The sequence below is a fragment of the Hesperophylax consimilis genome, chromosome 7 (genome assembly GCF_061612785.1).
Source record: "Hesperophylax consimilis isolate HC1 chromosome 7, BYU_Hcon_1.0, whole genome shotgun sequence".
NCBI lineage: Eukaryota > Metazoa > Arthropoda > Insecta > Trichoptera > Limnephilidae > Hesperophylax > Hesperophylax consimilis.
Window position 1 is genome coordinate 8,911,187 of NC_142842.1, and position 26,582 is coordinate 8,937,768.

The window sequence follows — 26,582 nt, forward strand, 5'->3', positions numbered from 1 at the left end:
CATTTGATAAAGTCGACCATGATATTTTATTAAAAAAATTAAGTGACATTGGATTCTCTCAGAATTTCCTCGCTTTTGTGGCTAGCTACTTACTTACTTACTTACTTACAATCGTCGTCAGTATGTCAGTTACGGACACCATATCTCTCACGAATACAAAACTAACTCCGGGATTCCCCAGGGATCGAATCTAGGACCCCTTCTCTTTCTCTTATTCATCAATGACATTGGCAACACTATAAACCACTCAAAATATCTCCTTTTTGCTGACGATATAAAACTTTTCAAAGCAATCAAAAGTTACATCGATTCCATTCTTCTGCAGAACGATCTTGATTCTCTTGTCAAATGGTCGGAACTGAACAACTTACCCTTCAGTATTCAGAAATGCAGTGTCGTTACATTTACAAGGTCCAAAGATACATTCCTGTTCCCCTACCACATTAATAAACATGAATTAACACGTAAAAATGAGATTCGAGACCTTGGCGTAATTTTTGAAGCAAATCTCTCTTTCAAATCCCATATATCTGATATTGTCTCCCGTGCCAACAAAATGCTTGGATTTGTTCTTCGTAATTCAAGATCATTTACCAACGGAATCGCAATCCGAAGAACGTATGAAGCACTTGTTCGCAGTATCTTGGAATATAGCTCCATTATTTGGGCCCCTTCTGAGCAAAACCATATTCTCGAAATAGAAAAAGTACAAAAGAGATTCATGCGTTACCTATATATGAGGGAATATATGTACTACCCTTTCCTGTATCCATCCTTATTCTTAGCAGGAATGCTCGATCTTAATACATTAGAAGCCCGCCGAAAAATATTTTTAGGAAAACATTTTTTTAAGATAATCTCTGGAACTATACATAATCCACCTATTTTGAAAGAGATTAACTTATATGTCCCAGACAAGTATACTCGTGGAAGGTCCCATACCCTTTTTTATGCTCCAAAAGCGAGGACTTCTGCCTATCAGAACGCCCCAGTCAACAGAGCGACTGAACTGCTCAACGAGTCTGCATTGACCATCGACATTTTTAACGTAACCTACAGGCAGTTTAACAATTATCTTTTGACGTATGTCACAAAGTAGTGAAACTGACCTTTTTATGTGTTTGCTATACTTTTTGTCTAATTTGTAATCTTCTCCATAATGTATTGGTGAATAACCGTTTTACGGAGAACATGAAAAATAAATAAATAAATACTCCTGGCACAAATAAGAACAAATAGCAAGCACAAACATTCGCAGGCTGAATTTTTATAAATTAATAGCTGACGTACCCGGCGTTGCTCTACTTTTCTCTACTTTCAATAAATATAATATCCATGTATTATACAGGGTGTATCGGCACTAACCCGACAAACTTAAACCAGCTATTCCTTAGCATATTTGGAGTAAAAAATCTTATGTGCACTTTGCTGTCCGGTAACTTTTTTTTTAATAAAAATTTACCATTCATATTTTCACCATATGTCACCACTGTTTTATCCCTTGTCAAAGTTTGAAAACCCATCTGGCAATATTTTATTCGAATTCCGTTGAATAATGCACGTGTGTACCTATATTGGCGCACTTTTACAATCACAACGAAATGGCACGGCACCATTCGTCTCATTTTTAACTATTATTATTTAGTGTGTGCGAAAGAGCGAAGACGCTTTTCGACATACTTGCTTATAACAGCTGTTGAACACGAAAAGCAATGCCAATGACAGTGATGTAGTGAGGAAATTTTTAATTTTTTTGTTTTTAATTGAAAAAAAATGCTACCGGACAAAAAATGCTAAGGAATAGCTGGTTAAAGTTTGACGGGTTAGTGCCGATACACCCTGTATATATTGTAAACCTTCCGGAAGAAATTCTCTAAATGATAGTGAAAACCCTATCAAACTCCGTTGCATAGTTTACAAGAATTAAGCGCACAAACAGACAGACGCGGATAGTGATTTTGTTTTATGCTATTTAGAGATTATGATCCAGTTGTTTCTCAGAACTGAAATATCAAACAGAACTTAAATAAAACTTTCATAGACTTTGAAAATTAACTTTGAAATTTGATGAATTGTCCAAATTGAAACAACTGGCCCTAAGAACTTTTCTGTATGCTCATCAGTAAAAAGAAAATAAAATCTGAAAGGGGTAACATGAAAACGGGGTGGTTTGGAATCGGCCGAGTACCAAAACACAATTTCGCTGGGCGTTTTATGTTTCAAATAACATAAGTGATAACAACAAAAAATCACGAGCAATCAAACCAGCCAGAACACGACACTAAAATACTTGGGCCAAAATAGGTTAATTAAAACAGCGAAACAGGTGCTATTATGGTGGATTAGTGTAAGTGATGATGGCCATAACAATGCCGTAAGAATTAACCCCAATCCGAGGCGTCCATCCCCCCTATAACAATATAGCGCACTAACGTGGTAGGGTGTGGGGGGGGGGGGGTGTAATGGCGGCCCATATCAAGCACCGGCACGTGGGGATGTTGGATGTTGGATGTTGTTGCTGGGAAGTGAGAATCCGATGAGAAAATTTATTAAATTAATCCTCGGCAGGTAAACAGGCCTCATGATTGAATGGATGTGTACGATATCCTTGTGTATCCAACGTAGGTTACTACAAGTAGATTTGTTTTCCTTTGCTTGCCAAAACAAGTTACGTCAACAGATGGTGTGGAAAAAAATAAATGGTAAAATTGTTTAAGGTGGAAGTAGATGTAAGGAGCCGGGGACAGGCAAACTTGGATTTAATGGAGTGGAAATTATACCCCTGAGCCATGTGGTAAAATAATGTACGACCATTATTACGTGTCAGCACTGAAAACAATGCAAGACCTATGTAGGTGTAATAAACAAGATTTTAAAAATTATACTCATAATATGTTTTGAACGTGTAGAGCACATGGACGGGGAAGAGTGTTGGGAGTATACATGATACTCCCAACCTATCCTATCAAGTAGAACAAATACTTCAGATCTATAAGTCAAATCGATTATAGAGTACATATGAGTGAATTTCAATGAAGGAATTAGCTCCAACGCAGAGTGATGTGGCGTTCCATCATCTCTGTCAACCCCTACAGTAAAATTGCATACTGGATAGGTTAGTTTACTACTCATGACAATAAAAGAAACTGTGTCAGTCATATTTTTTTACAAAATAACGTAATAAAAAGTGATCGGTGCGGTTTTCTCGGGGTGTTTAGCATACATCCTATCATAACCCGCCTATCCATAAATAATGCGTAGGTAGTTACAGGTACTAGCTACTGCTTTGGGTACTGGAGGACTGAGGGCGCAGCCGTATCGTGTTACTTGTCCCGGGCAAGGCCACCGCGGGTAGAAACCCTTTAATGTAACAGATAAAACCGGAGCGAGAGTAAAGGTGGGAAAGGTTCCCGAAAAGCTTTATCGTTAAATTGTGATTTGTGGTAATGTACAGCGGGTCAGCCGAACGGAAAGGAAGACAACACGTATAGGATTAAAGAGATAAGGGAAGACGCGAGGAAAATAATTCGGAGCAGTTTAATGATCACTTCAAATGTATCAGAATCCTTTGTTCTGATTTTCAGTTCTGTACCAGGAGTACGAGTATATAGGGTAAAACAATACGTTCCCGACAGATTTTACCCAGCGATTCTTGAGCTAAATTAGAATAAAAAACGTAATACATTCTGAACTCTTGGTAATTTTTTAAATAAAAATCACTTATTTCGCTTGTCGCCGCAAGAAGCCCACTAGGCCAGTCCACTAAACACTCGTCCAGCGCATCATCCCTTACTGTCGAATAAGGAAAGGGATGTAGTACAAACAAAATGTCATCGGAGACCAAAACACATTTTTTACACCAAATCAGATCAGGTTAAAGTCTGTCGGAAAAATCCTGTTACACCCCTAAATGGGTTAATTTATTTACAAGCACATTGCTTGTGTTCTGTGACATTTTGCTATCAAAAGATAGAAAGACTCGGATTCTCATATAAATCAATAAGCTTGATAGTGTCATTTACAGGAATGATACAAGAACAGCTAATTTGATTCACATGATGATACGGTTTTGTATTTTGGCTTCGTTTTTTGACGCGACTTTCACGGAACTATGTTAGGCAGCGTAATCTCACATATCTCAGTATCCTCATTAATCCGTCTGTGCTCAAAGTAATAAAATTTACACTAAAAAAAACTTGAAGAGATGAGTACAGGTAATCATTTTCATGGCAGTAACTAACAATAATGTTTATATAATTATGACGGCATTGTTTAATCAACAGTCTACTTCTGTGTAGACTATTTGTGTTAATTATAATTACATTCATTACAAACGATTGGGTAAATATCACAATATATATAACTACGTTAGGTACAATTAAATGTTGGCAGGATAGTGCGATGTTTCGGAATTCACGTTGTGACTATTGTATTCTTCTTCAACGTTTAGCTTACCGAAAATATACTAAAAAAGCAGCCCTCGAGGGGTAAAAAGTTGCGTATTTGAGTTTGACTTGAAGATTATGGATAGCCAGATAGATTTCCGATAACAGTTCCAGATCGTTAAGTTCATACATGTTAGTCCCTATTTGAGCCGCGTGGGAACCGAACCCACAACTCCAAACGATGCTATCTATGGACACTTCCAGCCTAGATATTACCAGATGATATAACATAAATTGCAAAGTTTTAATGTTTTATAAAAATAACTTGAAGCTAACCCGAAGAAGAAAATATCTACATTTATTTTGCAGAATAAATCAGTCACAAAATTACAACCTTCCAACCGTTTCGGGTACGTATCGAGTTCGGAAGCGGCAACCAGACACCCCGTTGAATAAATTTACTTGGATAAAACTATAAACACATCATAGCATCCTCAGCCTTACAAACTCATTATTAATGAATTCTGTGAATCTAAAACCTGAAATTCAGAATTCTCACGTGAACTTGATCCTACATAAATAATAATAGTTATCGTCATCATAATAAATACTACATAAACCGCTACTAGGTACCGACCTTTCATTTCAAAGTTAAAAGTCTCTTTTCTAATACGTGATTAATAATAACCCAGTCGTTATCCTTTTAGAGGTGTATTTTCTCGATTGGTTGTTTATTACGAGCAAGACCAGGTGATGTCATTATGGTTTATGGTTTTGTTCAAAGCAAAGTAAATCAACAAAAAGCCAGAGTCTGAATGGTTTCAGGAAGTCTCATCTAAGCTGAAATCTTTCAGTGAAAGCCACAAAAGTTTTCCTTTTCAAAGACATGATTATAGCTTTAATATTTCGCCGGTATAGAGCGGGGTTAATCCCGGTTGATAATTAATTTTATGATTACATTATTCTAATTATATTCACGAAAAACGTTTCATAAAGGCACGGCGAATTGCTTTGTGTTTTTGTTTAGAATAACACAACTCAAAAGTTTATCTCTACGACTGGGCGCCAAAGGACGCTTCCCTATATTCAACAGTAGAAGTTAATCATGGTTTTTTTCAATGCCGATAAATCGGCGTATATTGAAATACAATTCTTACATGTTCATACAAAATAAAAGATTAACATTATTAGAAGTTACATAAGTAATTATCTATATAATCTAATTGCATGTTTTACATTGCCTACCTCACTTGGTGTGACCTGTTCTAATGTAGGTGACAGGAATGTACCAGTAAACATATTTCATTTCCATGTTATTGACAGAAAATTAGGAAATGTTAAATTTAGATAAATGATGATGGAGAAGAATTAACAAAGTGGGTAGTGTCTAAAAGAAGATGAAAAAAAGTACGTTTTTAGACACTTGGTCAAAAACTCAACAATTAGGTTGTATAAATAGAAGTAAAATAATGTAAAATGAAAACTCTACATATATAAGCAATGCAGAAAATAATAATACCAATAATTTAATTAATTAATATTTATAACAGAGTATCTTAATGTAAACTAAAAATTATTCATAAATTATTTGTTTGAATCGAAATAATGTCGGTCCTACCCAATCGGGATTTGGCACAGTTGTTAGCGCGGTTGACTTCAGGACCTGGGGAGGAAAGTTTAATCTTCAACCAAAACATTTTTTTCTTTGAAATTAACTACTGCCGGCCCACTAGGCCGAAATTGAAAATAGATGAATTATAGTAAAAAATTATTCTTTTTTTTCGGGTTGATTTTTATTTTACTTAGGTGTATACTTTTGGCTGTTTAGCAATACCGCTTTCTTGTGAAGATGATAGGGACTGAATCCAAAAAAGATCAGATTTTACAACAAATTAAAGTAATACTTAGTACAGTTAATACACTACTTGTTCGACCAAAAAGAGAAATATTTTATCTCAAAATACAAAAACGTAAATAATTTGAATATAACGTTATTACACAATTTCGATTTTCGCGACTGTTTTTGACAGAGGAGCGGGTGCTATAACATTTTTCTTCGTTGGATTTAAGCATAAAGGAACCGTTTTTACATCTAATTGGATCGCCGGTTACTAATCTTAGTCAGCGAGGTGTACCACCATCATTTCCTTAACGAACACTTTCCCGGGCAGTCGCTGTTAGCGCTGGGAATATCGTATTTTAGACAGACCATTATACAAATAAATATATCGTTTCAGAGGAAACCCCATTAATAACTTTCCGAAAAGGCCTTCAAATAGTATATAAGTACATAAAAAATACGAGAAAGTTAAAGAAATTCTAACAAAGTATATTTTGTATATTAGGTAAAGTGTCTGCTGCAAACGGATTACATAATATTAGGTTTTATCACGCGTCGTTCTTATAAATTGTAACTGGGTTCATAAAATTTGATATATATCAAGGTTATTTATTGGAAATGTAATGTGCTTTTACGTCTGATGTAGACATTTTATAGCCTGCTCTTTATCCCAATGGACTTGAAAGAAAAGCGCGCTAATAAAAGCTATTTATGTGAATTTAGGATATATATTTATATTTGAGGTAATCACTACTAGGCTTTATTTGAGGCTTAAGGAACCAGTTTCGGAAGATTTAATGGGAAAATTAATCTAAACGAAGAAATATAAACAGAAGAAAAAAATACTTGGTTAGTTGAAACATTTTTTTACATTAACACCACACAGGAGGTGCTGAGGAAAAAAAATCCGCAGGGCCTATGTCATCTTTGGGGATGCTGAATGCTGTATTAAGGGTATTTTTAAAGAAAAGAAGGGGAGTAAGTTCTGGGAAGGAAAAGGTATGAGGGGTGGGTAGGAATCAAGGGGTTAGTGTGTTCAGGAGTGACGGACGTATGAATTCATTCCACGCACTGCGGTGCAAGAATATGGGTCCATAGACACTAGCTGGATAGGTCAATAGGTCAAGGTCACCCGCAACTGTCTCCAAGATCTGAACACATCTCGCCCAATGATCGCGGGCATCCCTGCTAAGTCACAAACCGTAGCTAACCACTTGGCAAAGGTGTTGGTTATCAAATAAATGGTTCTCGGGGCGGCGGCACCCCTACCCGCCTCCCTTATTTAACGCGTTCATATCGCAAGGTTAGGGATTTATAAAAATGATGGCAACCTTACTATTAATAACAGGCAGATGAATATTCAATTTAACAAAATAAAAGCGACAAAAAAAAAATTAGACGTTATGAAGAAAAATGTAACCTTTTCCCTAAACTCTAAATGAACGTTATATTTTGTGGGTAAAAAGGCGCAAATAACTGTAAATGATTTCTCAAAGGCGCAGAGGCCGTTGCAGAAAAATGAACACAATACATCTCGTTGTTTAGAAGAAACTGTCCAAGTTTCCCGGCACAGAGGGGATACGTTTTTGTTAAGGGGATGTTTATCGTTTGCCCTAAATAAATCATTATAACTCCAAAGGCATGCCGTGGACTGGCTATTTCGTATTTTATGCTTAAATCTAGAGTGTTGCTAAACAATGATAAATTTCAGATAAAAATCATACAGAGATGGCATTTGAGTACCTGAAAATCAAAAGATTCTAACTCCAAAAACCTTATATCCGGCAAAAGTGAGAAAACTGCAAATCTAACAGGTTTAAATTTCGTTCACAAGTTTTGAAATTAAAGCTGATTTTTAGCAATCAATAACTTTGGAATTGATAATTTTAATTTTTCACATAGATATTATCGTAACTAATATAAGAATATCAAAATGTATCTAAAGCCAAAAACCCAATATTCAGGAAACGTGAGAAAACCGCAGGCTTAAATATCATTAGTATATTTTGAAATTAAGGATTTTTAACAAGCAATAACTTCCGAATTAATATTTTTTAAACTAATTGTCCGCATTGAAATTATCATAGTTGCATTCAAAGTTGAAAAAGTGAAAATGGTGGTTAAGTACCTTTCTTTCTTATTTTCAGGTACTCATTTTAGACTCAAATAAAACCCACATTTGTCAAAAGGAAAATTTATCATTTCAACTTAAATGCTCTAGAAGCATTATCTTATTCACATAAAAGACTACTGTAAGGCAATTTATTCACCGCCATGAAGTTTTCCGACGGCTGCATAAAGTGAACACTAGCCATTGCAAACGGAACAGTATCTGGTAACGTCAGAGTTATTTGAAGTTATTTTCAAAGAAAACCAAGTATCTGACAGTGCGGTTACAAAATCGCAAACCTCTTGATGAATATTATAATATTTTTGTTTGACGTGGAGCTTCTGAAAGGATCAGAAATTCATTATTCACTCGGTGGATGAAGTAGCTGCTCTCCCGCCGCGGATACGTACTTTGTCCTTCAAATCCACTCACTCATTTTGAATGAAATGTTAACCCTTCTTCCCAACTATTTGATAACTATCTACATTTAACTGCTCCCCTAACACTTTCAATTTATTGTTGTTTTAAGTGTTTGCACATCGTGCATTTGCAAATACTCGCAATTTGTAACACCAATTAATTCATTTCAGCAATTCTAACGCCAATGGAAAATTTGACAATGCCTTACGTTCAGTGGAGTGCAGTGCATAATGTCTGAAAAGCTTTGCCTAACCTTATAAAAAGAAATTAAATAATAATTAAATTGGTTTTAAATGCGAAAATTTTCCAAACAAAATTAATTTTTCCATGAATTATAAAACTAATTTGTGGGCTCGTTTTTTTCAGGTGAATATGAATCAACGGAATATATATATTTTTTAATAATATATTATATTTTTTAAATGCTATACACGCTTATTTATACCCGAACACACACAGCCTACCTTTGATCATAGAGCAATTCACGCCATTGACCGTGATATTTATAAAAAAATTATTTATAAACAAGTTCTGCCGTGTAATTATTATTACGCGTGAGAGGTGTTTCGCCTTCTGAAGGCATTATAAAACTGACACTATCACACAGTATGAAAATGCCTTCGGAAAACTGGTAGGCGTAAAAATAATTGGTTATTTTTGCTTGTTATTTAACTTGTTTACAAATAAACTTTTTTATAAATTGATTAAAAAAATATTGAACACCAGCGCCCTTGAGGTGATTTTTCACGAAAACGGCGCTATATAAATTAGGCAAATATTATTATATGACAAAAACTTAAGAAAAGCGAAAAAATTAGTTGGTATTTTTATACAAGAACGTATTCTAAAAACTCAAAAGCATCCTTGTTCAGAGTATAAAAAATATTTTTTTAACTTTATTATAAAAGAACGAGTAAAGGCGCAAATAAACCCCACTCATTATTTCATGTTATCAAATAGGTACAATTGGAAGAAAAGGCGGAGGCGCCAGCTTCTCAGTTTAAGGCGAGACATGAGATAAGTCGATGACACGTTACTTGAACTTTGAACAAATTTCGACATAAAACACATATAAAACCAGGGACCGACCATCTGCTTCATAAAAAGAAATCTATCTGAAACAAGGAGAGAATCCCATCGCGGGCGGGCGCTTGTCTCTAATAAATAGTATAAAACAAGTCACTATCCGCGTCTGTCTGTTTGTGCGCTTAGTTCTTCTAAACTACGCAACGGATTTTGAATGGGTTTTCACTACCGTTTAGAGAATTTCTTCCGGAAGGTTCATATATATAATATCCATATTGAATTTATATGAACTAGAGAAAAGTCGATGTTTATCTTAAAATCAAAACTTTACTCTAATTCATTCACAACCCCGAGCAAAGCCGGGTGCACGTAGTTTAGTTTTCAATAAAGGCTGTGATCGAGAATGAAATCTGTTTTTTTTTCTACAGAATTTTATACAAACGACTTTTATTAAAATAGAAAAGATTTAAAAGGAACAGCTGCGAGGCCTTTAAAATAAAAACAAATTTTGATTCGAAGCCAAAATACTCAAACCAAACTGAAAATTACCTTTTTTAAACAAAGGTATAGAAAATATATACGAATAAGTACAAATTCATTTATTTGTGTTTTAAATTATGACATACGCCATTAAGTTCAATTTTGCGTGACTTTTTAAGGCAGCTTAGGTATTTTTTTGTGAGTTAATTAAACAATAATCTTTCAATACATACTGCTTTAATATAACGAAAATAAAATAAAACATTTTAAAAGGCGTGTTTTGGGTAAAAATTTTAATTCATATACGACCAATATGTGTTTCATAGTAAATAAATCGTTTGCAATAAAAATAATAATAAAAAATTACGTCCATTAAAATACTTTGTTTAATCATTTTATTTTATTTTTCATCATATTTATACAGGGTGTTAAGGGACGTATTTCAATTGCTTTAACCAGTAATTCTTGTCATTATTTGGAGTAAAAATTTAAATAACATTTTGGTCTACGGTGATTTTTTACACAACATTTTTTCGTATCAATTCCTATTGATTTTATATATTTTTGTAAAAAAAATCAAATATGTCACCGGAGACCAACTAATGTCAGTAATTTATTCCAAATAATGTCAGGAATCAATGGTTAAATTAATTCAAGCATCCTGTATATCGGTTATAGACACAACTCTGGAACTCTACAACAGCCCAAGTTGGAATGTAGGTAGGTACTCACCCCAAAGGCGCTGAACCGCTTGGTCCTCCTGGGGTGCGGGTTGTTGAGGAACACCTCCGACTTGGGCCTGGGCGGTTTCTTGGGCCGCAGGATGACGCGCGCCTCCTCCCGGATGTCCTCGTCCAGCAGCTTTGAGTCCGAGGACACGGACAGCTGCCGTCGTACCCGGTCATGGTCGCCGGCCCAATCTGGAACAAACAAGCAAACAAACCTACAATTAATATTTTTACCAGGAACCATAACCAGCGTAACCAAAGAGGCTGTGCACATTGTTGGGCCAAAACCTTAAATGGCCGGATGGTTTAGACATAAGCAACAAAGGGATAGCAAAAGGAGACAGGCTGGAGCAAAGGAATTTCCTACAGGCGGCCTAGATCCTCCAAGTATGAAGTATCTTTGTATGATTGCTTATAAATATTGGGTTAGTTCTGATCTTAACTTGATGTAATATAAAGCGACTTAAAAAAAATGAACCCTCTGTTCAGTTTTTTTTTTATTTCTTATAGAATTCTTTGATACACTTGGAGATCACTGTTTCAAATAGATTCTAGATTAATTATTAGTAGCCATTTGACACCTAAAGTGGTTGGTTTCTTTAAAATGATCAATTAAAATTGTCGATGCTACAAAAAAACTTTATTGGAAACAAGCGTATATTTTATAACCTTCATATTGCAAGCCTCAGGCGCTGCAACTGTTGAGCAATTGGGTTCAATATTAAAACCTCGTGCGACACTGGGATCTGGGAAGTCTCTCAATATGCATGTATTGTGTGGGAAGAGAATCATATTGGAGATGAAAGTAATGATTCATAAATAATGTGGCTTTATTATTAAGATGGTGCCACCCATTAAGTTTTCCTCTAGATAAAAATAGATTAACATTTTTAAGCATTGCATTCAATACTATCTAATTTGTAAAAAACAGAAAATATTTTTTCATGGCATGATGAAATCATATACGCCAAATTTAGATCTCGTAATATTATATTCACTCCTTTAAACTCCCACGTGTATCTTGAAAAATGAGGTAAGAAAATTATTTGAAAAGCGCTTTCCATTTATTCCGGGAGTTCCGTAGCAATAAGTTAGAGTAACGTCTCCCGCGGTACCGGAGCTCGTGCCATGCTCGGAAGGAAAACCCGTAGCGACCGCCGCGTCACCTCTCCCGGCAAATCATTTTCAGGTGAGCCATTTACCCCGTTCTGTATTCAGGAATGCGGGGGGAGGTGAGGGGAGATTTATGTTACGTTTGAGATGCGGCACCGCGCCGCCCCCACAACTCACTGCCAGACACCTCGACTTGGCGGAGGATTCAAGATTCCAGCATCCAGCTCCATGAAGCTGTGATTGAAGCCCGAGCTATAAACGAGGCTCTTCATCGTATCACCGCGAACTTAGCGCGATACACTTTCAAGTGTTGCTTCGTAAGTGATTTAAAATAATATGACTTTCTCTTGGGGGGGGGGGAAGTTATATTGAGCATTTGGGAGGGTATTTACATTTCTGCAATAAATAGTTGACATTTTATTTTATGTTTGTATTTAGGCTATTAGCAGGGGTGACCGACCGGTCTATTTTTTATTTTATTTTAGTTTATTTAGGAAACATACAGTTTTACAAAAAAAAAAATTAAACATAAAATATAGAACATGATTTAAACCAGTTAAGTTCCATTTATAATATTTATAAAAGCAAGAAATTAATTAAAAGTAATAAAGTACATAGTGTGTGTGAAAAATTATTAAAAAGAAAATACTAAACAATACAGAAGTAATATTTTTAACTTAGGTAAATAGTAAGGTTAATTTGATTTTAAACGATTTAAGGGTACAGTGGAAAACGTCAATATCGCTTAAGGCATTATAAGATTTGCAGATACGCCAGAGCAAGGAGTTTTGTGCGTATTTCTATTTGAAATGTTGTATATAAAATAAGGTATTTGATCTGGTATTGCGTTCAGGACAATGAAATGCAATCCTTTCTAACAGGGCTGGGGAGTCAATAAGGCAGTTCACAATTTTGTACAGAAACAGAACGTCAAAAATTTTCTTCGTTTGTAAAGAGTAATAGGATTACATTGATGATTTTCAAAACGATACGACAGGTGTTTCGGGAATTTTGTTTAAATATTATTTGAATATATTGTTTAATTTAACCAATTATATTCACACACAAATATAAATTTAGTTAATGTACGTATATGTTTCCCATGCTAATAATAAATAATGTGGAAGCAAGATGGAAGAGTGTGCGCCATCGTTTGAATTTAAGACGCCTACCGAGTGCAATGAAATAACGCATTTCTAGAGTTGGTGGAGTTTGTACTCACGTAGACTCCAAGGTTTCAGAACAAGTTATAACTGAAAAGAAATCTCATTGAAATATATCTATAAACTAGACACCGTGAACATGATACCAGGAAAAAAATTAAACTTATAAGTATAGATATTAAAACTTGAATTGTTTTCAACCCGGAAGGAAAACAGGTTAAGCCGCTACCGAAAGGATCCAAATCCATTAATAAATCGACCTAGCATCATGTTTAATTAACCAGCCAAACACTAGGAGCCTGGTGACCGAAAAGGCTAACTTTTTAATGAAATCAGCCGCAAAGGCGAGTTCGAGTCCAGGGGTAAACACGACAGGGCGGGGGTCCGTCCGTGTCGGGCGGCGGGCGGCGGGAAGTAGTCCCCGAAGATCCCCCACACCGCCCACGACCAGCTCCAACTAAACAATTGTGTCTGTGCGCCATTTGTGGAAATAATAAAACAGAACCGGACACACTCGAAGGAAAACCGAACAGAGCGTGACCGGAATTGGCCAGGTAGACACTGATGGGATCTGAGAATGTGTGTGTTGGGGAATTTATCTATCTGCAAAGTGTATGAAACGTGAAAATAATGTTTTTCTCTTAACAATATTGAACAATGGATTTAGATAAACGAGATAAAGAACAACATTAGACCAATGTTATTGTATTATAAAAATCAAGAGTTTTTATTTCAATAAAAACACATTCAGTATTGTGGAATTTGACGCATTCAAGACAATATTATGTATTATGATATGTGATGGGTCCAAGATTGTAAAGACTACAGTACATTCTAAATGGTCGTCGCCACTATAGGCATTATAATAATTACTAAGTCTCCCACCACACTCTATTTTTGTGTTTAGTTCATAATATTTTCAATTCATTTAAAGAAAAACTCTTTTTCTCAAGTATTGTTGTGTACGTACAGGCGTAGGTACTTAACTATTATCTCATTATTATTTTTTCCTCCCACATATTTAAATTTTCTTCCCATAAATAATAATAATCCTATTATGGATTATTACTAATGTTAATAAATAAATGTGTTAATACCCACTCCAGCGATTCTTGGCATATTATGGCAAGTTTGCAAAATCGTTTTGAGCGATCGCTTGTCATAATATGCCAAATTTATAGAACCTAAAAATATGGGATAAACGGCGAAATATAGGAGGATTCATTGGCTTTAAGCCGCAGCGAGCAGTTCATATTTTCATATTAATATTTTAAATGATATTAATTAAATAATATGATTAATATGGCCGAAAGAATTTAGAGATTTATTTTTGGGGTACTATGCCGCGCAGTGCTACCACCTTCTTTAGCCAACGTTTCGGACAGCATTACAGTGTACAAAACTTTAGCTAAAGGAGATAGCGCAATACGGCATAATACCCCAAAAATAAATAACCATAATATATTATCTATATCAAAAAAAAATATATATATACATACATATTCACAATATACATATACACATAAAACTTGATGAAGCCATTTGTCACAAAATCAAAATGAACAGGAGCAAAGAAGTTCCTTAGCCAGATGCGTGCTTTTGGAATAGCAATAAAATATGCAACATTAAAAATGGGACTCAATAATAATTCGTCCCGGGAAAGAAAAGCGGCGGAAATCGTTTCTATAAACGTGTCAACGGTTTGACACTTCTGTACACCAAAGTGACTATAATGCGGGTGAATTTTCTCAACTATAACTTTAAAACGCTTGTCCCTGGCAGAAGGTAAACTTCGCCTCCAGCGAGCGAGGAAAGTGATCGTATTACTAGCTATATTAATATTTTCCGACGTTACTATTTAGTGAATGTATGCTTCAAATAGCACTGTTTAAGGCAATTAATGTTAAAATTAATTCAAAACGTTAGTTATTCAAGTACACAATAACAGGCTGCGATTATTTTTAGTTATCATAAATTACTAGACGCATAAATCATTGGAATAAATGTAGCTGCTTTCTTGTAAAGTAAATAAACATTATTTTATGCTAAAAGCTACAACTCATAAACACTTCTAAGCGACTGAAAGAAACAGAAAGACAAAGTTTATAGAATTGCCAAGAAAGGATGGCCTATTTCATTTTGTGAAATATTCATTTATGGTTTCAACATAGGTTGTACCATTATATGCACTATAATTTAACCGTTTGCTTTACATTACATGCATCATTAGGTTCTGTTCTGAGGTAGGTGACAGGAATGTACAATAAATATTTCAGTGCAATGTTGTTGACAGATTAGGTAAAGTTAAACATAAGTAAATACTAAAATTAAGTAGTTATGTGCAGCATAAATAAATGAGAAATATCGATATCTCAAACAGATTCCCAAATAATAATATTCACACTGCTTGACATCACTTAAAAATAGGAAACAGATTAAGATTCTAGAAAGATATAAAAATTACACAAAAACATCCAACAAAGTGGAAAGTTTTTTTTAATACAACACAAAAGTACCGACTGACTGAATTTAGTGTTTCAATGGCATCCCCATTTTGGGGAAAGTTGCGATAATGAAGGAAGCGAGAGAGAGAGGAAACTGAGGTTTGAGAAATACGTTGTTACTCATATCACCTGATCACTAAACAACAATAAAGTCTTTTCTTTGAAGGAACCCACAAATAATTAAAAAAGTTAAACGTACCACATTTTGATTCGCAGTTAGGAGCTCATGTCTCTACCACGAAAACAAGATAACCTCTAAAACGATTCATATTAGATTAAAAGTAATTGTCTTATGCAAATTCAATTCACACAAAATAAATAGGATTAGACAAATAGTAAGATAGTATGGAGTATATATAATAGTAAAATGGATAGTCCCGAATTGCTATCCGTCATCGATTTAAATGTTCCAACGAGGCGTACTGAAGGGCCTCGATTCTCTACGAAGTCATTCCACACGTACGAGTTGTTAGACCCACTCGTTGTTCGAGAGGAATGACTTATGACGTTTGGCGTATGTACCTTCGACGAGACTCAAGAATAAGAACGTCGATCAATGTATGTCCTTTGGACGGCGATTGCGAGCGGACTGGATTGGAGAATCGATACCGAGGCCCACTACACTTCTTCATACAGAAGACAACAACACTAACGCAGCAAATAACTCACCAATTACTCGCGCGATCACTACATACCCACTACGAAAAATTACTTGACATATTTCACAATTCTCTGCTGACATGTGATAGTAATAATATGTACCACTACAATAAAGCTAAGCCAAAATGACAATTTATTTATTTATTATTAAACACACCAAAAACTATGATAAATAGTTATCTATGTAACCTAGTTCTTGTTTCATCTCTTTTCATGACTTTATATCACTTTTAGTACGTGTGTTGAACTGTCATTTTGATGAGATACCCCGTCACCAAAATAAATACATACAAAACTAATTTACATTTTTTTAGCATGATACAGATTATTTTAAAACTACTTCACATTACACATAATTTCTCATTAAACTTTTAGTAACAGTCAAATCCAATTCGTGAACATATAATATTTTATTTTAAGTTTTCACACATTTTTCTACCATTACTCAAATATTCATTAGTTAAGATTAAGAGCCGTTCTCATCGCGGGCGAAATCAAAAAGATATTGTATGAACATACGTAATAGATACTTTAAACATGTATAATTTTATATATCTTACAACTTGTATCACAATAAATATGCATGTGTTGTGCAATGCCTATTGATGCGGTGCCCGAGTCGGGGGGACGAGGAGCCAGGGGGCCAAAGGGCCAGGGGGCCAGGGGGCAGCTTTAGATAATAATTGGGCACAAAGGGCGGCGCAGTTAATTATATCCGTTACCGCCGCCGCTGCCGCATTCATAGTGAGCAAGTGTTGCGGAAACGGGATCGCTACGACATCCTTATTCTCGACTGGCTGTGAAAACTACCCTTTGCAGTCACATTTCACAAATAAATGACTAATAGAAGACACACTAATGGTGAACGGATAAATCATCAAAATGATAATTCATCACATCTTTAAAAAGTTATATAAAGTCATGGAAAGTGATGAACCGAAAACTTTATTAACTAGGTTAAGTAGGTTAAAAAAAAAAAATTTCATCGTTTTTAATGACTTTATATCACTTTTTAAAAGTGTGTTGAGTTAGCATGGAACCATCTACAATATGTACATATCACTAATCAAATTTGAATAACCCTTTACTGTACCAAAAACACTAATTTCGGTTGTGTGACGGTCCTGCGAAACGCTGGAACTGAATTTAAGTGTCATTGTCTAAATTGGAACTGATTGTATGAAAAACTCAGATAATATAATTTATAACAGAAAATTAGTGTCTTTATTTAAATTGGAATTATATTATATCAATTTAGGAATCTTAATCATGAATAATCATGAAATCTTTTGTGTGAAGCTGCAAGAACACTCAAAAACGCAAATATTTTTGGCTCGCATCTTCCAAACATTCAATTAAAAGTTTAAAAAAATAAGACGCCATATTTTAGTTTTTCAATTATTAGTGACATAAAATTTTGATGATGGGAGCTGTAATATTGTTTTATTATTGACTGGAAAAGCTACCCTCGTTTAGTATAAGCACCGATTGAAAGACAATTAAAATAATAAAAAATAGTAATAAACTTTAAAGTTGTGTTCAGAATGATACGCCTGATGTTATTGCCCAAGCTATCTGTACCGTAATAGCGGCGGTTGGTTGGTGGGAGGGTTGTAAGGGGATGGGGGGGCCGGAACTAGGGCACCGGGCTGCCTGCGCGCGTGCTCTGAACCCAAAACACGGGCCCCGACTCCCCAGGGCCTATTCCCTGGGGTCCGCTGCCTGCTGTCTTCCGTCTTGTGTCACATAGCCCGGAATGTCATGATGCATGTGCCCGTTACTTTAAAGTGAAAATACACTAAAATATTTTTCTACATGTTTTATACCCAAGAAAGTAAAAAAAAAATTAACAGAGCTTTAAAACGCATAAGGAAACATAACATGGAGCTTTTAAACTGTTATTAAATCCTATTGTAATTCTTAAATACAGTTTTACATTTAATATCACAAAAAATTCAACCCGTTAAAAACATTTTTTTAAAGTATAACACTCGTATTTTTACAATTTTTTATTAGGCGTATTTAAAAAGTATACAACTTTTGTTTTGTTTGATCAACGATTGAACGTTCCTCCCCAGGACTGGAGACAAACGCGCTAACAAGTAAGCAAAATCCCGTTTGGATAGGACCGATATTTATTTCGCATATTAACGGCTGTAACGTCATCCAATTTAAGATAATTTCAGATAACAATTAAATGTCCGCGTGGATGCGTTGTCATTGACAACAAATCTATCTGCCGAGTTTGATTTCGGGAAGTCGGTTAATTTCTACTTCCAAGATTTTCAAGATAATATTTAAATCAGCCAATTTTATAAAAGAGTCTCCTTCAAATAATAAAAGATTTTGTCCCGGAGACGAAATAAAGACTTTAATCAAATTTCGATTCTGGTCACTTGTAGGCTCTTTTCAAACATAAAGATTTTAAAGTGTATAGTTTAAAGTGTACCTACCATTATGAAGTTACCCACAGTCTGATGAAACAGGCACGTATGGTTAAAAAATTGTTTAAAAAGGGATACTGTGAAATGCTTGGGCATCGTTATTTCAATGTTCGTGAACTTTTTTCTAAAAGACTGAAGATCAAAAAACTTAATTTGTGTATGTAGCACGTTATTTTAATCAAAGTACGTAATTCACGGAAATTTCGCCATAAAATACATTAAACAAATCCTATCGAGACATGCAAATAATTAAATGAATACGGCGCTCTTTTCATTGAATCAAAAGAGAGTGGACTTCTTTTAGTCCTCTCATTCCGCAAAATATCTGTCTCGTACTTGAATTGAAATTAGTAGCCACGGTACTTGGCATAAGGCCTAAAACAGTTACATTAAGGACTGGCTGGCGGAAGCCTCACAAAAATTATTTGCTAATGTGTGCTGCACGTGATAAGGCATGGGAATAAAAGAAAACCAAGTAACATTTTAATATTAGAGATGGAAAATCAATTTAATTTTATTGAGGCTTTCGAACAAAATGAGAAAAGATATTAATAAGATTATAATAATTATAATAACAAAACATTTATATAGCGCAGTTTTGTGTTATTTCACTTCAATTGCGCTTTACTATAATAAACTTAAAAATAATAATAGTGCAAACAATAAGATTTTTTGAAGAAGCAAAAAAACTTGATCTGTTTTTTTTTTTATTTCGTTTAATTTTTTTTACATTTTTATAGATAGTATAAATCTTTTAACTTATTTCTGTTACATTAAGGACACTTTACAATACATCTAAAATGTATTCTTCATCGTATTTAGGCATAACCCATGAAAAGCAGCAAGTCTTTTAACTTCTTTAACATCTGTCGGTAATTCATTAAAAATCTTAAATCCTTTAAAATAGAGATTATTTTGGGTTCCCGACAAATTTGTTTTTGGAAGTCTAAAATCTCCACAGTTTCTCGTGGGGGAGGTATGTATACCGAAAGTAAAATTAACATTCTCAAAATGTATTTTGGGAGCATCTATTTTTTTAGCTTAAATTTAAATATAGCGTATTGTAAATTATTCGCTATCTCACACTTAACATTCTTTTTTTTTTGCATAATAATTATCTTAGAATACATACTACAATTCAATACTGCTCGCATACCTCCATTTTGAAGTATTTTCAATTTTTATTTTTCGGAATAACTTTATTGAGTAAAACCTCAAATTGTATCATTTTTTTTATTTTCAATTTCTTTATCTGTGTTTGATTGCACAAGAAAAGGACACTAGAGCAGTAATTTAAATGAGATGCTACTATACTATTATAAACTAATTTACTTGTATTTACATCTAGTTTATTCCATATTCTTCTTAAAAAATTAACCTTATTGAGTCATGAAAAATGCACAACTTTGCTGTCAAATGTAATTGTAATTCCGAGGACAACTATTTTCAGTTCACAGCATGACAGAATTTTAAACATGGGCTTTGAGGACGATTGGTATCAAAAGAGGTCACCTCCAAAAGGTAATTATTGAGATATTGGCAAAAAAAAACAGAGGTTTTTTGGGTGTTTTTCATACTGGGGTTATATTTTAAATATATTTTTAAAGCATTTATTTCAATAGGTCTGGATTTTTTTTGCCAGTTTTAAAGGTAGGATGTAATGAGTATACATATGGAATAAATTGCTAGTGTTTTTTAACTGCCAAAATACGAGACAAGCTCCTAATTTGTGTGTTTTTATGTACATACCTGTCTACACATGTTTCATAACAAATCTCAGACGAAGCCGGGTAATACAGAAAAAAATAATAGAATAAAAATATAATATTTAATGCCACCTCGAGCAAAAAATATTGAAAACATGTGGATTACCGAATCACAAGGATAAAATTCAATCGGTTATCGAAAGGCAATGGCACCATTTTCCATTTCCTTCTTTGTTCTGAGGGATAAACCCACAGAGTCGATAGTTATATCCTTATAGCATAATAAGACTTTTAGAAAAGCTGGAGTAAAGGAAAGGGTGTGAGAGATAAGATAACAAAACTGAGTGATTTGCTCATGATTATTTTTCAGGTTTGTGCCTATTATCTCACGATGTAATGACGAACGACAAAAAATGGAAAGAATGCGAGGGCCAAACGTTATTATTTTTTGTGATCATCAAATCAAACCAGATCTAGAATATTGATACGCTTGTATAACTTTTCAAAGAGAACCTCCTAGTATAAAGGGTAGCATTTTTTACACACGCTTTATTCTATATATTCTTCATATACCTATTTTTTTTCTTTTTAACCCCTCCAGTGTTTGAGGGTTATGTATGACCGGGCGTTCATATTTTATAAAAATAATTACATATTTTTTTCTATCACGCGGAAATACATAATTTTTTGACGCTAGAAAGAATAATAATAATTCATATCCATTAATAAAATCCTAAAAATAGCCAAAATTAATGATTGATATTTTGCGCCGCTGTCATAACAATCGGTTTAACTTTAAAAATTATGTCTTATTTTTAATTATACGAACGAGATAAAAGTGAAGGTACGGTTTTCTTACAAATTCCCCAAAAAAATCGAACGTGTTTTCGAAATATCGAGTTACCTTAATTTTTCTATAATTGGAGTCAAAATTTAAGTTAAAATGTGGTTAGCGGTTTTGACAACATTTTTCACGTTTGATATTAAAATTTTATTATTTAGAAATGGTAATATTTATTTTAATTACCAAACACCGGAAAGATAATTTTATCTTGTTTCTAAAAAAGTATTTGTTTTTACGGACAATTAAAAAATAATATGTATATAGCACATTTGAAATACACAGAAAACATGCAAATTGTACAAAAGTAATGAAGGGTTAAGGAAATCTGGTAAAAACTTAAAATACAAATACAGAACAGTGATTCACTGGTAGAGAACAACCAATTAGCTACAAATACAGAACAGTGATTCACTGGTAGAGAACAACCAATTAGCTACAAATACAGAACAGTGATTCACTGGTAGAGAACAACCAATTAGCTACAAATACAGAACAGTGATTCACTGGTAGAGAACAACCAATTAGCTACAAATACAGGACAGTGATTCACTGGTAGAGAACGACCAATTAGCTACAAATACAGAACAGTGATTCACTGGTAGAGAACGACCTATTAGCTACAAATACAGTTCAGTGATTCACTGGTAGAGAACGACCTATTAGCTACAAATACAGTTCAGTGATTCACTGGTAGAGAACGACCTATTAGCTACAAATATAGTTCAGTGATTCACCTGTAGAGAACGACCTATTAGCTACAAATACAGTTCAGTGATTCACTGGTAGAGAACGACATATTAGCTACAAATACAGTTCAGTGATTCACCTGTAGAGAACGACCTATTTGCTACAAATATAGAACAGTGATTCACTTCTAGAGAACGACCTATTAGCTACAAAGGGCAAGTTATTTTTTAGAAAACACTCTATTTATTTAACTTTTTAAATTGCTAAAAGTGCGATTTTATTTTATTTCTTCAATTCCTTAGAGGCAAAGAAGGTTCTCCAATCGCATTGATGTCTCCATTGAATAAATAAACAAGATGACGCACTAAGCTGTGAGTCGTAGGGATGAAATTTGTGTGCGATAAAAAGGCGCGATAACACGCATCCCCCTTTCCAACTCTCTCCCCTCTACATCCCCTCAATCCGCAATCCCGCGGGGGCGCCATTATGTAATCCGCTTCTTAAGGGCAGGAACATGATTCGGCGAGATAAGGGATGAACAGTGAATAAAAACCTATTTTTCTGGATGGAATATTTAAATGTAGCTGAGAAGTACTGCTTTTCCTTCATCCCCGTTTCGCACTGGGGCATGAAGCACGAGGCTTCGCTGAAATGATGACTTATTTTTTGGGGTGATGGGGTTGGATAAATCAAAATCGGCTTTTATATGTAAGATTTTAGTAACGTGTTTTAGACAAAACTAACACGCGACGCAAAATTGTTTGTTCCACAGCTTTTAATTGTTCAATCTGGAAAAATATCAATGATGGAAAATATAAGGATGGGTTGTTTCAGAAAATTTTACAATTCATCAAATTTATAAATTGATTTTTAAGTTCTGTTATTATTATATCATTATTAGCCAGTTGTTCCACAAAACTTAAATAATAACAGAACTGAACAAAGCTTCTCAGAACTTGAAAATCAACTTTGAAATTTTATGAATTGTTCAAATTTCAACGTTCATTTTCGGCTACTGTGAAAGTCCTATTCAAGTTCTGTTATTATATCGTTATAGGCTAGAAGCTTGACAGAACTCTAGATATTTTAAAATTTATATTCATAAAATACGATTTTTTTTTATAAATTGCCAAAAATTTCTTCTGAAATAACTGTGACTTTTCTATGGATATCAGCCTTCAACATAGATTCTTTCCGGTAGTCACCCCTTCCGCGTCGTTGACTTTCCAATCTATCATGTACATATTTATGTACATTTGTTAAGACGGATTGTTTCAGAGAATTTGAACAATTCTTCAAATTTCAAAGTTATTTTTCAAGTTCTGTTATTATTTCAGTTGTCTGACTCATAACTGGCCCATAATGATACAAAAAAAACTGAACTAGAAAAAATCTTTCACAGAACTAAAAATTAACTTTGAAATTTGAAGAATTGCTCAAATTTCAACGTTTATTTTCAGATTCTGTGAAAGTCCTATTCAAGTTCTGTTATAATATTGTTATAGGCTAACTTGAAAAAATCTTTCACAGAACTTGAAAATTAACCTTTTGAAGAATTGTTTAAAGTCTCCGAAACAACCCATCCTAAGAGTCGGGGTCAATGAAATTCTCTTCAACGCTGAAATGAGGTGACAACGAAAGCGTTGTAATTATTAAAACCCACTCTTCTGAGATAATTAAGATTTAATAAAATGGGGTAAAAGTCTGCTCTTATTTTTATTTAGGACGAACATTACAGAACGCGAAAATAGATATTTATTAAAAAAGTAATAAAATGGGAAGGCTTTGTAAAAAAAACGATTGAATTAACGCGAAATATTAAAAACAAAATGAAAGAATACATTTTTCTTTCGAAAATGTTTTCCACATTTTCCTCCTATTCATTTCAAAGGGATTTTTTTTCCTTTTCCTTAATTTGTAATTAATTCTTATTTTCTTGCGTTAGTGCTTCTATTGCGCCCATTATGTTAAAAGCAGATGTTTTATATTATATTCAGAGTAAGTTCGACGTGGTAATTTCGGACGCATAAAAATCGCCGAAATAATTTTATTTCACATTATATGCGTGCTTCATAAAGTTAAGTGCGCTAATCTCAACTCATAAATTAAACGTAAAAACCATTCACAAGATTAAGGGAAAGGCATGAAATAATTCATCATTTCGGCGAAAGCCCAGAAAAGTTTAGTTGCAGAGTTTGTAAGTGATGTCGGTTGGGGAGAGAGAATGAAGCCGGCGAATGCCTTTAGCAAGGCCCAGAAGGTAACTTGAATTGGAAATGTAAATAAGGATGGTATCTTAAAGTATGGGCTTTCCGTGTTTTCAATAAGGCGGTGCGGTACGGTGCGGTGCGGTGCGGTGCGGTGCGGTACGGGTAGGGGCTATACGAGTATTCACTACTTTCGGTCCAGGCCGGAAACTTTAGACTGAGACGAACAAAACTGAAATCATCTAAGTATTACACTGTTGAATTGTTAAAGCCTCAATTTTCCAAACATGGAATATTATTTAGAAAAATCACTGTAGGGTTTAAGAATCGACAAATTATTTATAAAAATATTATTAAACGATTAGATAACAAATATTACTCAAAAAGTCAGGTATAATGTTGTTAAAACAATTTGTACAGTAAATACATTTTTTTAAAATATTATTTCACCCGCCACGCTGGAGATGTTCCGATGTTATGACGGGTTGCATATTTCATATTTGTCCAATTATCACATTGTGGTTTTTCACATTATTAAACACTTTGCTTCTACTTTGCACAACTATTTTATTAAATGGTTCAACTTTCATCAGGGTAAAAATTTAAAACGTTTTTAATTTTTTTTTCTATTAATACTTTCACATCAATTTACTCGAAACTTATCTTGTCTTCAATGACAGTTTTATGCGATAACAGGTCATCAATTTCTCGGTAAATAAAATATAAACCCACGGACACATTATATAAAATGCAACGGAAACTGAAAGCGATACTGCGAGAAAAGCGATCGCCGATAAAGTCGTACGGTCGAGCGAGGTACCTGACAACCACAAACGGCGACCAAAACAATGCCAATGTGGCAAAGAGAGTTAGAAGCTTTTCATACAATATTCATGATCCGTGGGGAAACTTAGTTGTTTTAATTAGCCACGACAGTGACATGCCTCTTCACCGCGGGCACAAACAAACGCGCTCGCCCAGTTCTTCCTCTTGTGAAACGGAAGGACACAATAAATTTGTAACCACCGCGGTACCAGAAACTTCAACGGGGGAACAATACCCCGCGTCAGAATTATTAATATAATTAATGGGGGGCTTACAAATGCCCCGAAGAAGAACAAAGGTACAATGCGCCCAGGGTATTTTGTCTCACTTTGCAATGGTTCGCAACATTTTACAGCGTAATTTACAAACTTTGCAAGTGAAAGGAAACGAGGTGAAGTTAATACAAATCTATTCACCGAAAACGTCACGTATCCATCTGTTTGTTGCGAGACAGCGTTAATCCCTTCAGGCGTTGAGCGGAATAACCATTTTATGTAAAAACTGAAAAGCGTTCGCACTCTTGTTTTCGTTCAAACGGGGGCGACTGTGAAATTATTTTTAAATGCTTACCATTTACTTAACTTTTAAGAAATTTAATTAAAAGATTTTCTTCGATCACTTTGAAACTCAAGTAATATACAGGGTGTCCGGGTGTAAAATGCACAAACTTCGGGAAGTGATTCTACATGATGGTCGAAGTAAAAGAAATAAATAACTTCGAAATTCCGTTTTGGTTTTCATTTCCAACAAAAATATTTATCCACAGATTTTCATTATAATTTTGAAATTTGCCTATTTAAATTCACCTTACATTTCTCCATAATTTTATAAGATGGCCAAGAGCACCCTTGAAAGGTGAAAGCCAGAAATGATGGGGAAAAAAAAATATTTTTTCCATACAAACAATTTAACTGTTGTACCTGAAAATTACCTTAAAACGTTGAAATTTTTATTTAACAGTTATTCGGCCTTCTTACTTTTTTTGTAGAATCCACCTCCCGAAGTTTGTGCACACCCCATAACACCTGTATTTAAAAGTAATAAATGAAAGCAATACAATCACTTTATAAGCGGGAGATCTGTTTAGGCGCTCCACCAAAACAACACGAAGATCTCTAGCTGTCGTAATGAAATTTGCACGTAATATTCTGTGTGGATTTCCTAGGTGTATTTTTAGCTCGCAGCGCCAAAAAATAACCCATGACGCCACATTGTTTGTTCCATACAACTGTTCAATAAGAAAAATAGTTTTTTTCATAGAAAGCAATCCCTTTGTGGTTTCACATATTATTAAATGAAACTAAACACTATTTTTAACCGCTATTGTATTCTCCAACCGGTTTCGCCTCGCTCAAGTTTCACCAGTGTAAACATTTGAAAGGTTGTCGCACATATATCAACTCGATTCGATCAGATTTCTTTGTATGAAACTCCATACTG

The 26,582-nt window shown here is 34.4% G+C and overlaps 1 protein-coding gene across 1 annotated transcript in view; it reads right to left on the minus strand.

Annotated features, from left to right (window-relative positions):
- Eip63E (cyclin dependent kinase Eip63E) overlaps window positions 1-26,582 on the minus strand; it is a 272,783-nt gene that overhangs the window by 53,798 nt on the left and 192,403 nt on the right. Inside the window, exon 4 of the mRNA XM_089633184.1 lies at window positions 10,994-11,181. Coding sequence (XP_089489310.1) covers window positions 10,994-11,181 — 188 coding nt within the window. The remainder of the gene's footprint in view (window positions 1-10,993; window positions 11,182-26,582) is intronic.